At 31.6% G+C, this 17274-nt stretch overlaps 1 protein-coding gene across 1 annotated transcript in view; it reads left to right on the forward strand.

The window, feature by feature from the left end:
- Nucleotides 1–1890: 1890 nt before the first annotated feature.
- Nucleotides 1891–17274, forward strand: part of LOC139507026 (uncharacterized) — a 58289-nt gene continuing 42905 nt past the window's right edge. Inside the window, exons 1-6 of the mRNA XM_071295615.1 lie at nucleotides 1891–2037; nucleotides 3005–3177; nucleotides 3804–4003; nucleotides 4861–5211; nucleotides 6904–6987; nucleotides 8937–11251. Of these exons, the coding sequence (XP_071151716.1) occupies nucleotides 1891–2037; nucleotides 3005–3177; nucleotides 3804–4003; nucleotides 4861–5211; nucleotides 6904–6987; nucleotides 8937–9148 (1167 nt within the window). The 3' untranslated portion in view covers nucleotides 9149–11251. The remainder of the gene's footprint in view (nucleotides 2038–3004; nucleotides 3178–3803; nucleotides 4004–4860; nucleotides 5212–6903; nucleotides 6988–8936; nucleotides 11252–17274) is intronic.

Raw genomic sequence — 17274 nt, forward strand, 5'->3', positions numbered from 1 at the left:
AAAAGTAACTATTCAATCTATACAAAACAACAGATGAGTGTTGCATCCGACACCCGAATCATAGTAACAGTCTATTAATTTTTTTTGTCATTTGTTAATAAATGTATTCTTTTTTCCGGCAGATTGAAGACTCATATTGCAGAGGAAAAATAAGTTTGAAGTTATTAGAATATACTAATCCTACAGGAACTGATGCTAAAGGAGACTGTTGTGATTCCCCTGTAAATACTCCAGGATGTACTATAGGAACATGTGATCATTTATTTAGGATATGTGCATCTCGGTAAGTAGTATTATCGTCTTAAGGTATTATAATCGTCTTAAGGTATTACATAATTCATAACATTTATGGTATCAATTTGATTAAGTGCTCTTGTGTTCTGATTTATTATACGTTCCTGCATGTTATTCCATGTTACTTGGTTTTTTTTTATTAACAATGATAGACATTAAAACGGTCAGGATTTGTGTCTGTATTTGCAAATACACATTTACGTTCTTAAGGAGGCTTGGGGGTATAAAAAAATCAGGAAAAATCTAAACATTTTGTTTTCATTACAAGTTTTATTTATTACACTGTTAGTTGTTACTTTATGTTAACAGTTATACAGTTAAGTCGGCCTCATATCTTGACTTACATCTAGAAATTGACAATGAGTTTCGATTGAAAACAAAACTTTACGACAAAAGAGATGATTTCAGCTTTCCAATTGTGAACTTTCCATTTCTAAGTAGCAACATTCCAGCAGCACCTGCATACGGTGTGTATATCTCCCAATTGATTCAATATTCCCGTCCTTGCTTTTCCTATCATGATTTTCTTGATAGAGGGTTGTTGCTCACAAAGGAAGCTATTAAATCAAGAGTCCCAAATGGTGAAGTTGAAATCATCTCTTCGTAAATTTTATGGACGCCATCACGAGTTGGTTGACCGTTATGGAATAACCGTTTCACAAATCATATCGGATATGTTCCTTACGTCGTATCTACAATCCCCTTCCCTTTCATAAATGTGACCTACCGAATTAGACTATTTACCGGATTTGTTATCTCATAATCAACACGACGGGTGCCTCATGTTGAGCAGGATCTGCTTACCCTTCCGAAGCACCTGAGATCACCCCTAGTTTTTGGTGGGGTTCGTATTGTTTATTCTTTAGTTTTCTAGGTTGTGTCATGTGTACTATTGTTTGTCTGTTTGTCTTTTTCCTTTTTAGCCATGGCGTTATCAGTTTATTTTCGATTTATGAGTTTGACTGTCCCTCTGGTATCTTTCGTCCCTCTTTTATGATAATGGTCAAAAATCAACCAAAAAATCAATTCGTTTTGGCCCCAGATGACTTTTGAATTGTTTATATCACTGAAAAAGCTCTAAAATGCCTCCCTTTAGTGAAAAATTCTCATTTTTTTGCATTAGAATTGTAATATCTTTTTTTTTTTTTAGGTCATCGGTGATCTAAATTTTTTATTGTTTTTTTTCAAATAAGCTTTACTTAAAGTTAACTGTTGTAAAATTTAAGCGATTTCTATAATTTAGTTCTTTTTTTATTTAGAAATTGCCTTTTTATCTCCTATTAGTTCAACAGAAAAAAGTACCTTAACAGAAATGCATGCTTCTTTCGAAGGCAGATTGTGAGCTTAAATGAACGGTGACCCCATATTTTTATTTTATTTTTCTATTAAGTATAGGATAAAGTTTATTTATAGAAAAAAAAAGCAAAGTCCTTTATTTGAACAAAAAATGATTTATACCCGCGAGCCCCCTTAAAGGCATTTGTGATTTACAGTACTGAGTTTCCTGGTTTATATGTTCAACAAACTTCATGCGACTAACAATCCCTGTTGATAAAATAAGGAAATAGGACTCATTATAATCTAGTTAGAAAAAGCATGTATTTACTGTTGATACATGCTCAATTTTTCAGTTCAAATACCAGTAATTGTGTACAGTCTACTGAAATAACAACTTCAGACCAGAATGTTGTCAAGTTTGACCACAGTCATCAAAATGTACAGTTTGTATTTGATACTTGGAAGGTAGGGCATGTTCTCACATTTTGTGAAAAGTAACCTTACAAAAATGTATCCCTGCTGACTCAAACGATAATAAAATTATACGTAGACTTTTTAATGTGCAAATGTACATACAGAGTAGTTGACATAACAATTTGACATAGAGATATTTCTACCACAACATTGAGTTTTTTTTTATTATTATCAAATTTTAATTAAATTCGTTAGTATATGTGTTTGCATCACTTGTCATCGGTGTAAACTTTAAAAAAAAAATAATGACCATGAAATTAAATTAGCCTGTTGAGATTAAGCATATAGCCTCTTACATTAAGTCATATGTAAGGTTAACTGCATAGCGATCCCATAAAGAATTTCCTCATGTTAAGAAGATTTACAAAATAGTTATTCATTTGCTATCAAATAAATCCAAGGAGTTGATTAAAAAACTAATGCATATTTGAAATAGAGGATTTAAGAACATGCGTCGCATAATTTTGACTGCTGGATGCCAATTATTGTAACTTTTACCTTTTATGATTATTTGCGTTGCTAACCAAATGTTGCCAATATATTGGAACTATTTAAAATTGTCATACATGTCGGTGTTTAGTCAGCTATAAAACCAGATTTTACCCACCATTTTCTTCGTAAAATACCTGGACCATATCGGGAATATGACCGTAATTGTTCACCCGTTCCATTGCTTGATATCGACTGATGCTGTCATTTTTATGGACTTTCTATTTTTGAACATACCATAGAGTTTTGTTCTACTTTTTACCTGAATGTATGTATAGTTTCTCTTTATCTTCTATAGTTTTTTCTATGTTGCGAAAAATTGGTAACCAACATGAATTACGGGCAATAACTCATGAAAATAGTCGACCATAAAACCTACTATAAAGGGTCAAGCAACAATTACCGCAATTCGACTTAATTGATGAATGTATCTAGTTGATCATTTTGCTATTTAACGGGTTTTTTTCAGGGAGAAGCACCTATCCAGATTTTGGTATTTGACTCCAATACAGATGATAAGCAGAATGTCTTAATTGATCAGTTCCTTTTTATATACAATTCCACAAAGGCAGGGTTCAACCAAACCAGCACTGTTGCAGTTAACCTCAATCTTGTTGGTTCAAGAAGTAAAAATCCTACAAGGTAAGGTTAGACATTGCATTTTCAAGGATTGCAATTGATAGGGTTTGCCAAAAGTATGCAGTCTTTACATGATATTTGTTTTTAATGTATGTTGAACAAGCTTAAGGATTCACTAACCCTTTATGCACATTAGTGAAATAGTTATGAAGATTTTGAAGACAAATGAAAATAGTATCATAATGTGTAAAAACAACCGCTTTGTTTCTATCATAACCTCACCTTTAATGATACAGCTGTGTAAGTCACTTAGTCAATTTGATTTAAAAAAAAAACCTGTATTCTTGAGTTTCACGTCTGTTTCAAAGATAACGGTTGAAGTAACTTAATCAGGAATATGACAGTTGGTATCCATTTGTTTGATTTGTTTGAGCTTTTGAATTTGCCAGTGGATTAGAGACTTTACGTTTTGAATATTCCTCAAGAGTTCAATATTTTTGTGATTTTACCTTTTCAAAATTTATAACCAATATTTGAAATTAAATATGTTTATTTGATATTTTATATAAACCTTACATGAATATGAGGAAATGTGGAGATTACTTTAGTGAGAGAACGGACAACAGTAAAAAAACACTGTTTTAGAAAGTCGTTATATAACTGAAAAATTTTATATGGATTTTTTTTAGTTTGAGGTTTTCATTATCAGTATATTGTGACCCACAGTACTATGGAATTGATTGCTCTGTTAAATGTGTGCCTACAAACAAGTGTGATGGTCATTTTACTTGTGATCATCAGGGGAACAAAGTCTGTCTGAGTGGATGGAGGGGGACAGACTGTACAGAACATGTTCCAGGCAGTGATGTCGACTGTAGTGTATACACAAGTAAGTTGACTTTAGGGGCTGTGTTGACCAAGGTTTGAGTTTTATTTGTTTGATAATATTTTATTTATATAGTATTCTTTATATGTCCACTGTAGATCCACATTTTGTCTTCTTTTTATAGCAACTACGATTCTTCAATTTCATTTTTTACAAAAGTTTACAAATAGTTACAGCACAAAATTTATTTTTAACAGATAAACGAACAGAAAACGAACAAATCACAAATGTTTATTTCTAGGATCGATAAAAATGATTAATAGTGAGAAAGCAAATAAAATACACTTTTTTTTATCGAAACTATAAATGCACGAGTTACGGACGTTCATGGAATCAATTTACAAGATGAGAGATACAATGGGAGAATTCAAAACTCAGATGTTAAACTGAGAATGTCGTAGCATATACGAAATATGTCAAATGACAAACACATAAACTACATGGACTAAGCAACATACAACACTGCAAAATCAGGGGTGATATCAGATGGTCCGTAAGGTTAAGTAGAACCTGCTCTACTATTTGCTCACTTGTTACTCATGATAAGAACAAATCGGTGGAAGTGTAATTTTAGGGTGTCACAATCGAAAAAAAGTCCAAATCTATTATTTTGATTTTTCATCGCAGTCCTCAATGATGTTTTAGAACTCTGTAATGCATAGCTTGTAATCATATTATTGTTTGTACTAACCCCAGTGAAAGAACATTGCAGCGTTTAGTAGCAAGGAAGTATGAAGACTCTCTCTAGTAGGCCACGTGTGCCAATTACAAGTCAGAAGTGCTATTTTTGTGTGTTCTTATTCGCTGCAATTGTTTTTGTTTGTCATATTTTGCTATCTCTTATCTTTTTATGATGATAGATAAAACAGAGTTTTCATCAAGTGACTGGGTAGGAATGTATTCCTGCGACAATAAACAACATAGTTATCCATTCTTCTTGAATGCCACAAAACCTAAAGATTCACGGACTATTGCTGCAACTGTTTCCTTTAGTAACTTAACAGTCCAAGTATATGGGACATATTCAAGTTGGAGTAAAGCATTAGCTTTGCAAGGGAACACATCACTTGCATATGAAGGTCACAATTTAACAAAGATTTCTTTGGAAACCAGAGAAATTAGTACATCGGGTATGATTGGACAGTTATCTTTATATAAAGCAGATGGAGGAAAATTGACCTGTATTGTTGATCCTTTGAGTTTAGAAAAAGGTATGATAATTGTTGCTTATAGTTATTGTTTCTATCTACAATCTTATTTACAGTGCTTTGAGGAAGATTTAATTCACCTAGTGTCATAATGAATTTGTCTCTGTGACAATAATCAGCATATACCTCAATTTTAACAAATTGTTTAGCTGTTGATGTAACCAAGAACTGACAAACTAATACAAACTATCAACATGATGCATCAGTGCATTCAATCAGTTTAAGAAACACCAACCCAAGCTGGGTATCACCATAAACATGTCAAGTATTCTTCAAAATTTTCTTCTAGTAATTTATATAAATAGAACAATACTTGTTATGTGGTTTTAAAAAGGAAGTCCACATGCTCTTATTTATCGTAGTAATAATGACATATGAGGAAAACATGGTCGTTGGTTCATGTTTGTCTTTTTATCCCCTTTAAGCTACAAGCTCACTTAAATACAAATTGCTATTTCTAAATATGAAGATCACGAACCATAATATCTTGATTATAAACATTTAGAAAAGTATACCTTACATCAACACGATATATGTAAGTCCAAAACTTGTATTTTAACAATTCGAGTAGGAAAAAGTCGCATACAGCTGTGTCAAGTTGGTTGACATTGAAATTATAAACACACATTAAGAAAGTGAAGCTCGGAAGTGTTTATTCAGACTATCCGTAGTGAGGTTAAGCGTGAATTACAAATATTGATTAAAATATTAATGAAGAGGCTGACACATGGTTGCATTTTGAACCTCAATCAACAGCCTGGACCCTTGGAGTATATATGCTTTCAACTTGTCAAATAGTCCCCTTGCTGTACAAAACTAATGCATTCATAAATAAAGGTCTAATAAGACCCAAGGAACACATCAAGACACGTTTATAAGTTTTAAAAAAATGAATATGATAAAAGTATGTCTTTTTAAAGGCATGATAAGTACAAGAAGAGAAACAGTTGAAAAGATTTATGACCAAAATGGACCTAAACAAAAACTAAATCCATCTGAGGTAAATTTTTCCTTAGGGATTTGAAACTTTAGTATCTAACTTTTTGAGCTTTTTGACGAATATTAGAAAGGTTTGTGGCTGTATCTCCCTCCATTAAATCTCTGTTTCCTTGCACGACACATTCATATTAAAACTTATGAGGATAGAACTTTTTTTCTGATAATGGTGGTCAGCTCCTTTTGGAATTCGGAATGCACTGTTCTCCATTAGTTCTTTATTTGTGCACTTGTAGTGTTTTATCAGATTTATATGGCCATCATACTTTCTATATATTTTACTGCAGGAACTAAGGTGCACAACTTGAACAAAATTTATCTAAGAAAAAATTCGAAACTAAAGTTACCCGCTGAATTTAATCCATTATTTTACTATTTTATTGGTTATAAATCTAGCATGTCTATTATTGATCTACGTGTGTCCCGTACAATTATTGAAGATTTCAAGGTTATAATTATACTATCTAGTCTTTACTATATATCAAATATATAACCGAATGAAACTGATTGGAGTACGCATTACTTGTCGAGTAATCAGCATTATTAGAGTTTGAGCAAGACAAAGGTATTGTTATTTTATTACATGAAATGTGTTTTAATTAACATAGATTACAAAAACAAAAGCACTAGCACTAGCAAGCTATAAAATATATGAAATTTGCATGTCTATTCTATTATAATATTGTTTTGTTATTTCAGCATATTTTGATGGATGTGACATTAAAGAAAAATGTGTGAGATATGGAAAGAGTAAAGAGAACTATTACTGCTGTTGTAACGATGGTAATGTATAATAACTGTTGGCAAAAGTATGAATTATTCGAAATACTAAGGAGAATTTTTATCCCATGCATAGATTACCTTAGCTGTATTTGGGACAACTTTTTGGAATTTTGGGTTTGCAATGCTTTTCAACTTTATACTTGTTTGGCTTTCTTACTATTTTGATCTAAGCGTCACTGGTGAGCCTTGACAAAACGCGCGGCTGGTGTATCAAATTATAAGCTTGGTACCTTTGATAACTAATTATATAATACACACATGTATATTGAAAACAACAATTTGATCTTTCATTTTGTTTTTTGTCTTAATGAAATCGAAATAATAAGTTGCAGGCAAACACTTACGAAAACTTGCTTTTACAATTCAAAGATCTTTTAATATCGTAATTTTCTTGATAGAGAAATTCCGACTTCCAGGGAGCTTTTTAACTAAGGGCTCTAAGTGATGAAGTTCAAGTCACCCTTTCAAAAAATTGACGGGCGCCTTCGCGATTTGGTTGCCCATTTTTATGGAGATACGGAAAATATCATAAGTCGAAAATAAACTGACAATGTTATGCCAAAAAAGGAAAAGTACAATACGAGAAACAACAGTATACAAAACAAAACAAGGAAGACTGTCTCAAACCCCACATGTGGTGACTGTCGGTGGATTATCTTTGGTAATCATATGAACAGAATTCAAACAAAACCATCTCAAAGACAATGCGAAAAAAACGTCTTGCATTGTTTTTTAATTACACTATCTGATATATTGATGATGCTTTGACACTCAATAACCAACATTCCAGTGAGGTATTGTATTTCATTAATCCAAGTTAACATAAATAAAAACAATAGTAGTATACCGCTATTCGAAATTCATAAATCGATTGAGAAAAAGATTCCTAGATTTTGACACAGATGGACGACTTCAAACTAGAATCACCTGTGATAAAAGTAATGATTTCAACTTTCCAATTGTCAACTTTCCTTTCCCATCTCTTAACAGCCACACATCATCTGCCCAAGTTTATGCCTTTACGTATTTCAATAATACATTATATTTTTGCATTGTCATACTATACCAATTTTCTTAGTAGAGGTGTGCTCCTGTTGTGCTACTTACACAAAAGCTACCAAGCAACATTATAGGAAGGAACGACTTAAAACGATCCATATTATGTTACGGTCGTTATCATGAATTGGTTATCTAATGCCACATTTGTTTTTTTCAGTCTTAGATCATAAAATACCAGCATAATTGTTCAGTCTGTTATTTTTATTATTATCTTCATTTTCCTATTGTGACATTTTGCCTGAATGTTGATTCCATTGCGGGTGAATCATGCATAACAGGAGACTCTAACCATTTCGATGCACCCAGTCTCAATCGTTTTGGGAGTTCATGGGAGTTCATGGGAGTTCATCTGGTTTTGTTTGTTATCTTAGTTGTTCTTCTCAATTGATATGAGTGATATGAACATCGGTGAATTGTTGCCTCCGTGTATTTTTTTCTTGCTTACATTGGATGTTTTGAAACGAGATCAAATTAGAGTATGGCTTATACAATGTTGTAATGTTGTATCGGTATGAACTGGATTATTATTTTTATTATTAAGACCCAGTCAAAATGATTTGAATTCTATTTATAGCGATTAAAAGAAAATTCACGACATAACACGTATATATATATACCTTTTAATTTCCGTCATTTGATTGAAAGGAGTGAAACATTTCAAATTTCACTATCTTAAAAGAATAAACTTAAATCTAAAACTAAGAAAATTTGGTATCTCCACAAAAAAAAAATGACAAAGAAATTAACCACTATTGGTCACCGGTCTATACAGCTTTCAACAATGACCAAAGCCCTTACTTCAGAAAAGGTCGTTTATGGTTACAGTTTGAATCGTTGCTTCCGTATGTTTTCGCATACCCGTGCAGCAATGGCTTATTATTACATTTTAGGAACAATTGGTACAAGTTGTACTCAATCAACCATCCATTCGATTAGTACTACAAAAATAAATGTACAGACAAGCAGCACAACTACAGATCTACCGCAAAGAACAACTAAACCATATGCCAATGTAACACATATAAAGCAAACAATAATTGCACTTAATACAAGAACTACAAGAGAAGGTCATTATACAGGAACTTCCGGTACGTATATCTAAAATTAAAGTCGTCCTGATCTGGAAATTAAATATATATTGTACTTGCAACACAAACATAGTTGATTTTGTTCGAGTTTGTCTGGTTTTTTTACTTCAAGACAAGTATACATGTTTTGTATGTATATTGTAATATCCATGTTTGAAAGTAATACATATGTGTTTCATTATTTTCTACGCTACAAGTTTTAAACATTGCACTAATTTTGTCATTGATTATTTTACAATCACAAAGAAATCTGCCACAATAATATATCAACTCTCGAAGGCAGAACGAATTTGACAAATTCTTTACCCATTATAAATTGCGACATACACAACTGCAATCTTGTCCTTTTATGTTATTCTTTAATGAATAGATATAGCATATGTTTTATACGAATATATATAGCATACGCTATACATGAATAGATATAGCATTTGTTTTATATGAATAGATATAGCATATGTTTTATATGAATAGATAAAGCATATGCTATATATGAATAGATATATCATATGCTTTACATGAATAGATATAGCTAATACTTTACATGAATAGATATAGCATATGCTTTACACGAATATATATAGCATACGCTATACATGAATAGATATAGCATACGCTATACATGAATAGATATAGCATTTGTTTTATATGAATAGATATAGCATATGTTTTATATGAATAGATAAAGCATATGCTATATATGAATATATATAGCATATGCTTTACATGAATAGATATAGCTAATACTTTACATGAATATATATAGCATATGCTTTACATGAATAGATATAGCATATGCTTTACATGAATAGATATAACATATGCTTTACATGAATGTATATATAGCTTATGCTTTACATGAATAGATATAGATAATGTTTTATATGCAGCTTTTACTCATAATTCATCAATATGTTCATTCATACAATCATTCAACTTTTTCCTGTTACTGATAAACCTAGTTGGCTAAGTGATATATAGAAATTTGACTTTTGTACATTGTGATTTGAAATATTTCAAAAGTTAGCATTATATCATTTAGTATAATTTAACAAAAGAAAATATGTCTTCTGTTAATGGAGAAAATAATCATAAATATGTATTTATCATAATGTGCAAGGTTTAGGAGAAATTAAACTAAAGTTAATGTTTGACAGTTTCCGTGATAGTTTAAACTCTAAAAATAAGATTTTAAAGAAATAGTTAAACTCGACTAATGAATTGTTAACTTTATAGAGCCAAACATTAGCATAAATGGCCGCGTTGATATATATGTAACTGCTTATAATTTGACTGAATGACATTTAGGTACATATGCCTTATAATCGGTAAGTATACCTTAAGCAAAAAATCAAATAATTAATAATACGAGGTGTTTTTGATATAGGGTACATCTTATATTATCCTATATGGTTCCATTATTTAAGCGAATATACTCAAGTGATGAAAAAAACACATATTTGCAGTAGAGTTTTGATGGAATGTCGTATTGGTGGTAATATAGATATTTTTAATCGATTTGTTTGATTTGAACATGGGTTAACTTATGTTCTCTTCAATAATGAGAAAATCACATACCTTACCGTTTAATCTAATCGGCTATAAAAGGCCCCGTCATGAAAAAAATGTGAACCAATTGAAACTAGAAAACTAACGGTCAAATTGAAAGACAAAACAATTTACGAAAAACAAATACGACAGACTATAACAACTATCAGATAAATAATGTTCGTACAGAATAAAGAATCAAGCAGTACACAACCAACAGATTTAGAGCACAAATATTATTAAAAAAATGAGAAAAGCATGACATTGTGCAGTACAAAAATAATGTTTACATAATATAAGAGTACATAGAACCTTAGTTTTCATAACTATTTATTAATGTTTAAATCATAAAAAAGGTATGCTATAACTATTGTACTATAATCTGTTGTGTGTAAATATCTTTTTTGAAAATAGTAAACACACGAGGCTTACAAGATGTAGATGTTCAATTATAGATATTCACTAAGAAGTTCAACAAAGCTTTCATATGGGCATATTTCATCATAAAATGGATTCTTAATAAATAACAACAAACAGACATACGACAGACATATCGCTAACGTAAAAAGGTAGGTATTCTATTTGTTTGTCTTGTAAACAGCTTTTAAGAATGAATGTAACATGTGTGCTCTTTTAGATTTTTCATAATTAGATATAGGAAGATGTGGTATGAGTGCCGATAAGACATATAAAGCAACAGTAGTATACCGCTGTTCAAAATTCATAATTCGATGGAGAAAAAACTAATCCGGGTTACAAACTAAAACTGTGAGAAACGTATCAAATATAAAAGAACTACGACACAACAGAGACACAACACCGAAATGTAACAATGGCCATTTTTCTGACTTGGTACAGGGCATTTTATGAAAAAATGGTCGGTTGAACCTGGTTTTGTGGCATGCCAAACCTCCCGCTTTAATGGCAGTGTTAATTATAACATTAAAATGACAACATTCCACGACAGGGTTACAATAAAGAAACAGATAAATGTTAGAAAATAAAGGACTGCGAAACAAACGAATAATAGCCATCAAAAGGTAATAGGTTAAAGAATATTTTTATACGTCAGACGCGCGCTACGTCCACACAAAACTATGCTCTGATGTAAAAAGTTTGAAAGCCATAACAACCACAAAGTTTAAGATCACCGAGGACCAAAAGTTCCAAAAAGTTGTGAGGCCAGGGTTATCCGCCTGGAACAAAAACATCATTATTATCAAGAATAATACATAGTTTTGCAAACAGTACATTTAATAAAATGACTATATAATAGATATACATGATTAAACTGAAGTGGTGACTAGCTATATAGAATAAAAACTAATACATTACAAAATCAAAGCCCTGTTAGCCATAGTCAATGCAACGCCCAAAGTGACGTCACATTTAAATTTCTAAAAGGTGTTCCGAAAATTAAGAAAGAATTTGGATGAAATTCAAAATTAGATTTTTATGACTTATCTCACCTATATTAATAACAGTGAAAATTATAATACTAATTAATATTCAATTGTAGTAGTAATTAGATAATTAATTGTATTGTCTAACTTTGTGGGTGTTTCTTCTGATCAAACTGCAAACCAAATATATAGTGTAAATTTCGTTGATTCAAAATTAAATCTACCAAATGAACTGGGTGAGTAGTTATCCCAATCACAACACAAGAATACAACAGAAAAATAATACGATTTACAACTACAAACGTTAAGACAATTGACAAAATCCGATGACAACAACAAACACAACATCAAAACCAAACAAATTATTTTGGGATGGAAAAGTATCGTGCCACGTCTTAAAGCAATACGAATTCACACTCAGCAAAACAGTCTTATTCGGGAATAAGTCACGTTCGGTAATAAAATAAATCAGACGACGTAATGACAAACCACAATCTAACACGTGGCAAAAATGTCCATAGTTAGTTTGGACAAAAATACATCGTATGGATCAACCAATTCGTGATGGTGTCCGTAAAATTTACGGAGTGTCATTTTTAATCTGTCCTCCTCCTAACTGTGTTGGAGCAGTTTCTGCGTTAGGAGCACACTCCTGTATATTAAGTCCGTATAGTGTAAACATGCACGATATTAACGTATCAAACACCATACGAAGAGCAGAGGGTATGTTACTGCTGAGAAATGGGAAATTGATAATTGGGAAGTTGAAATCGTCCCGTTTATCATAGATTTTCGTGTGAAGTCGTACATCTTTGTCAATATTGGGGAAAAGACAAAGGTATAAAGCAGTCCTTCTAGTATCAGTAGTATCCTTAATTTCAAGTTCACTGGGATATATGAGATGCAAGTATTGGCTGAAATATGGGTTATTCAGTGATAGGACATCATCAATATATCGGAAAGCGAAATTAAAGAATTTCGCAAGGTGCTTTTTCTGTTTGTCATTTAGAAGGGTTTGACTAAATTCTGCTACATACGAGTACAAAAACAAATCGGCTAGTAGGGGTGCACAATAAGTTCCCATTGGAATACCGATTGTCTGTTGAAATATGAATCCTCCAATATATTGTCGATCAAAAAGTCCAGCATTTTGATAATATCATTTTCAGTATATTTTCTGGTAGATTCAGTGTGGTTCTTTACAAAATATGAATTAGTGTTATCCAAAACAAGAAATTTGTATCTACGATTCCCATTTTTATAGAAATAGCTCTGTTTAATGAGAAGGTGCAGTCGATCTTTCAACTGAACATAGGGAATAGTAGTGTAAAGGGTAGAAAAATCAAAAGTCTTTATGTTGCTGCAAAATTGCAAAGATTGTGATCGAAGATTAAGCAGTAGATCTTTCGAATATTTGAGAATTCACATTTGGTTAACACCACTGGTAGAATATATCTCATCACAATATTTTTGAAGCCCATCTTTAATTGTAGAAAGAATAGTAGTCAGTATTTTAGAAAGAGGTTTAGTCGAACATTTTGACGATCCAGCTATGTATCGTTCTTTATATTGAGTTTTGTGTAGACAACTCTCCATCAAAGTCACAATTTATAAAAGTAAACTATTATATGTCAAGGTACGGTCTTCAACACGGAGCCTTGGCTCACACCAAATAGCAAGCTTTAAGGGCCCCAAAAATTACTAGTGTAAACCATTCAAATGGGAAAACCAACAGTCTAGTCTATATATAGAGAGAGAAAAGAGAAACGCTTATGAACCACATCAACAAAAATCCATTACTGTGAACATCAGAACATAAACCTACTTACTGCTTTAATTTCAAATATGACGTCACTTGGCGTTGAGGTTTAAACTTATTCGGATGTGTCTACATTTTGTGTTGCAAATGTCTGGTTATGTAATGTATTTCAGTTGTTTCCTGTAATTAGTTAATACTTCAGTTTTTATCATGTACATCATTGTATAGTAATTTTATAAATTTACTGTTTGCAAAAGTATAAAATATTCTAAATAATAGGGATGTTCTGGTAACTAACAGAAAACCCTGGCCGTTTTTGGCACAACTTTTTTGATCTTTTGGTCCTCGATTTTTGAACTTGTTGCCTTTTGTTGGCTGTTGTTCGTGTGTTTCTTTGTCAATTGTGTCCTCCAATTTATTTATATTGTAGTCATGTGGTGTTGCGTTGTCATTTTAATGTTATATTTCACATGGCTATTAAAGAGGGAGGTTTGGCATGCCACAAAACCAGGTTCAACCCACCATTTTTTTCCTTTAAAAATGTCCTGTATCAAGTCAGGAATATGGCCATTGTTATATTATAGTTTGTTTTTGTGTGTGTTACATTTTAACGTTGCGTCGTTTGTTTTCTCTTATTTTTGAGTGTAGATTCACATTGCGATAAGACGTGTCACGGTACTTGTCTATCCCAAATTCTTGTATTTGGTTTTGATGTTATATTTGTTATTCTCTTGGGATTTTGTCTGATGCTTGGTTCGTTTCTGTGTGTTACATTGTAGTGTTGTGTCGTTGTTCTCCTCTTATATTTAATGCGTTTCCCTCAGTTTTAGTTTGTTACCCCGATTTTGTTTTTTGTCCATGGATTTATGAGTTTGAACAGCGGTATACTACTGTTGCCTTTATTAAGAACAACGAATTATCAGAGTCGACAAATGTGTTAACTGTTTTCGATAGATGTGAACAGGCATCCCTCTGATTTCAAATGTCTGGTTTTGAGCGTTCCTGATGAAGGTAAATCCAGTAAACGCGCTTCGTTCGCATGAAATTATTAAACGTGTTGTTTTCAATTTTTTACAATATTACAATACTGAGTCGATACCTCTGCTGGTGGACCATCAGCTCAATAGGGGTACAGCAGTCAACATTGCGTTATAATCTTAATTACAATGAAAACAAACAAATATATGATGAAGAAACACAATAAGGAATATATCAAATTTTACAACCTCATGCATTGCTTTCTTATTTTTGTATTTTATTTATGTATTTTAAATGTAAGCAGTAGATGTTACATAAAAAATAATGACTAAATTTGGTTCGATGCCACTGCTGGTGGAGTTTGATTTCAGCATACTTTGTCGGTAAACTGATATGTAATCACTTTCTATAAAGTAATTAGATTTTTCATTTAATTCATTCACCACTTCACTATTAGATATTGGTTTCATGACGAATGATACGAAAAATACAAAATTACATATCAGTTTACCGACAAAGTATGCTGAAATCAATGTCAAGGTCACAGCTGGTTTAAGCCAAAAAAAAAAGGCAAAATAAACAGGATTGAAAATAACTTTACCTGTACAAATAAGTAAGGTATTTGATAATACAAACTGAACTTCAACACATGCACTGTATAATTAAATCGAAATACAAAGTCCACTCAAAGCAAGAAAACCAGCAAAAGAAAAACTTTTGCAATCTATTTCAGTGCACTCGACCTGGAATATCCTTCATTGCGTACTCCGCTTTATGCAATATGTGTTATAACATTAACGATACCATTTTTTTCTTCTCCAGATGTGGATATCGATTATAATTGTCTCGTCATTGATGCTTGCGGCCAAAATGTAAGAAAATTAAAGATTACCAAAAGGTTGAAGTGCTATAAAAACTCTCTAAGATGAACACTGAAAATATACGTTAACATCCATTCTGCAATATTGGTACGAATCTAAGAATTTGGATACTAAAATATCGCATAAATGATTTTTTAAAGTAAAAATTGTCAGTTTATATAAGTATTAACAGGTCAGTTATCAGTATCAACAGAGTCTCTGATACTCATAAATCAGACATAATATTTTATAAGAAAAAACGATTTTATACTATTAAAACAATGATATAATTCTTTAATATTTATAAATGATTATTTAATATTTACAAAACTTAGTAATACTTTAATAATAATAAATGATTTTTAATATATAAAAAATAGAAAATCATTTCTCAACGGCTTGCCACACTTCTGACTTTCTTAACCCTTAACCATAAATATTGGACCAGTTATCCACATAATCTTATTAGGGTAACTTACTATAACATAGTTCCAACATTTACCAATGAAATTAAACACAACAAATTGGACTTAATACTATATTTGTTTATTTTAAAACTGTTTAAATCTGTTACGAAATGAGTCAAATAAAGCGACATGTTTTGCTAACATAAAATATTAATTTCTTTTTCTTTTAATCAAAGTATAAATATGTTGTGCAGTTTATACAATGTTTCATATTTTGAAAAAGACCAGTAAGGTAAATCTATTTAAAATTTCATTACTGTAGAGCAGGGAGAGCTAAAATTTAATTTGAAAAAGGAGCAGTAGTGAGTTCCTGTTGCTTTTTTTTTGTAGATTTTTCAAAGATATGGAAAACAATTAGAGGCTAGTGGCTCACAAGGGTCCACACATAACTTTTAATCTTTGTACTTTGCAAGATAAGTATCGACGAGGATACGCTGCATGAAGTCATACATTGATTATAAATCACAACGGCATCATTTACAAGCATTCTCTCTCTCAGAATATTTATATTGCTAAAATGACCTCTACCGAATAGTTGTGAATAATAGGTTTTATTTCGTTTTACTGTTTTTTATCAGGTTAACGTGTGTTGTTTTCATTTTGTGAACCCTTATATCTATAGGTTTCTTAATTTGTACTTTATCGCGGATGTCGATAAAATAGTATACCGCTGTTCAAAAGTCATAAATTGATGAAAAAAACTAAATCCAAAAGGAATACATCGGCCAATAATGTGCACAAATTAGTAAATGAATACTGTTTAAATATGATAACCAACATATGAAAAAGAAGATGTGGTATGATTGCCAATGAGACAACTATCCAAAGACCAAAATGACACAGACATTAACAACTATAGGTCACCGTACGGTCTTCAACAATGAGCAAAGCCCATACCGCATAGTAAGCTATAAAAGGCCCCGATAGGACAATGTAAAACAATTCAAACGAGAAGACTAACGGCCTTATTTATATAAAACATGTATGAATTCTATGAATTCTCGAAAATAATTGATTGGCAGATTGTTATAGTGAAACCTACGCGAATGAAAATATTTAGACACTGCATAGCATGGTTCAATTCATGTAGAGTGCAATGTAGATATTTGTTGTTTATATTGTTTT

This window comes from Mytilus edulis, chromosome 1 (genome assembly GCF_963676685.1).
Source record: "Mytilus edulis chromosome 1, xbMytEdul2.2, whole genome shotgun sequence".
Taxonomy (NCBI): Eukaryota; Metazoa; Mollusca; class Bivalvia; order Mytilida; family Mytilidae; genus Mytilus; species Mytilus edulis.